Raw genomic sequence first — 1,721 nt, forward strand, 5'->3', positions numbered from 1 at the left:
AAGCGGAATTGGTACTGGCACTCCCGGACACCCAGCTTGGTGCCCTTGGCCACCTCCTGCACAATCTCCGGCTCCAGCTGGCACAGCTCCGCCTGCTTCCCCGCCAGCCGCTTCGTCTTGCGGCAGATGCTGTTGGGGTCCATGACCAGGGGGCTCCCCACTGCCCTGCAGGAGGGACAACGAGCAGAGCAACACCAGCACCTGAGCCAGGGGGGACCAGGGTGGCACAGACAGACCTGCTCCCAGGGACGGAGCATGGCTGTGGGGCAGTGCCAGCTCAGCACTGAGCCTGGGTGACAAGGGGACAGGGAGAGGCATTGTCCTGGTTTTTGCTAGGATAGGGGGGCAGGGCAAAAGCTATAGGTGGCACCTGCATGCCAGCACACAGGGGATACCTTGCCCTGCCCATCCAGTTGCAGGACAGGGGAGATCGCCAGCTGCAGGGCTGGTTGGAGGATGCTGGCATGTGCTACCCCAAATCCCTTGGGGACATCCCTGGGGTTGATCCCTGGGGTTGATGGTGGTGTTCCCAATGGGAGGTGACAGAGACCCTGTGCTGCTTAACACCTGCTCTTTGGGTCTGGTACTGACCTGGCATAGCCCTGGCATCATGGTGTGACCAATGCCTGGTACAGCTGCAGCTCCCAGAGGCCCGTGGGCACAGTGTGGAGCCCGGTCAGCACTCCTGGTGTGCTCCCCCCTCTCCGGGGGGCCTCGCTGCTCTACCCCGTGGGAGACAAGATAAGTGACCTTGCTGGCAATAAAGCCCCTTGGCTTGTGGCCAGGCTCCCATGCTTGCCTCCTCCTACCCAGGCATCAGCCCCAAGCGCGCGAGGGAGGGATGCAGGTGGCATCACCAGACCTGCTGATGCCAGTGCGGGAGGGCAAGTCTCAGCTGGGCCTGTGCCAGAGGCAGGTCCAAAAAAAGAGGTGCCTGGTTCTCCCGGCTGGGAGTCAAAGTGTGAGCACAACGCCGTGCTCCCCAGCATGCCGCTGGCTACAGAAACTCCTGTGCTTTCCCCACACATTTTGCCTGGAGTCCCTCGGTGGCACAGCGCGTGCAGCTGTGCAGCCCGCCGGCGCCGTGCCCCGTGCCGGGGTGGGCGATGCTCCAGCTCCGCTGTGGGCAATGCCGGAGCCGCAGCGGGCAGAGGGCAGGCGCGCTGTGCTGACGGCCTCCCACCCACGCTGCCAGTCCTGTGGCACAGAGATTCTGTGGCTGTAGGCCACTCAAATTTAACGCACACCAAACACAACTCCACTAAGCCCCTATTCGCCTCCAGCGCTGCTCCCATGATCTCAGAGCTTGTCCTGCTCAATAACATGATTTTCCTGGCTGTGGATGCCCACAGGGCTGCTCTCAGCATCCCCCAGCGCTTTGGGATGCCCAAGGACTGTGAGGCCATGTCCCCTGGGGTCCCCTGGGGAGCAGCGCCTGGGCGGCCCATGCTGCCAGCAGCCCTGCTCGCTGGGGAGCACCGGCTGCACTGCAGCTTCCAAACCCAGACCTTTATAGTCTGTCCAAGCCCCAGGGGCTCGACAATCACAAGCTGAATCTCGGTGTTTAACTATGTTCTGGGTTTCCTTTTCGCTCTCACGCAGCTGGGGGCCTGTCTTCATGACACCAGGCTGCAGGACTTCGCTTGTCATCCTGCCTCTGGTGCAAACCCCACCCCGAGCCCCTTGTTTGAACTTTGAGATCACCCTGATCCATGCCAGGC

General features: G+C 62.3%; 1 protein-coding gene across 1 annotated transcript in view; it reads right to left on the bottom strand.

Annotated features, from left to right (window-relative positions):
* LOC104523467 (protein Wnt-6) overlaps window positions 1–158 on the bottom strand; it is a 4,542-nt gene extending 4,384 nt beyond the window's left edge. The window contains 1 exon segment of the mRNA XM_010166058.1: window positions 1–158. This exon segment is cut by the window's left edge and continues 1 nt beyond it. Within this exon segment, the coding sequence (XP_010164360.1) occupies window positions 1–143 (143 nt within the window). The 5' untranslated portion in view covers window positions 144–158.
* Window positions 159–1,721: the final 1,563 nt, after the last annotated feature.

This window comes from Antrostomus carolinensis, unplaced genomic scaffold (assembly GCF_000700745.2).
Source record: "Antrostomus carolinensis isolate BGI_N321 unplaced genomic scaffold, ASM70074v2 scaffold29354, whole genome shotgun sequence".
NCBI classification, from domain to species: domain Eukaryota; kingdom Metazoa; phylum Chordata; class Aves; order Caprimulgiformes; family Caprimulgidae; genus Antrostomus; species Antrostomus carolinensis.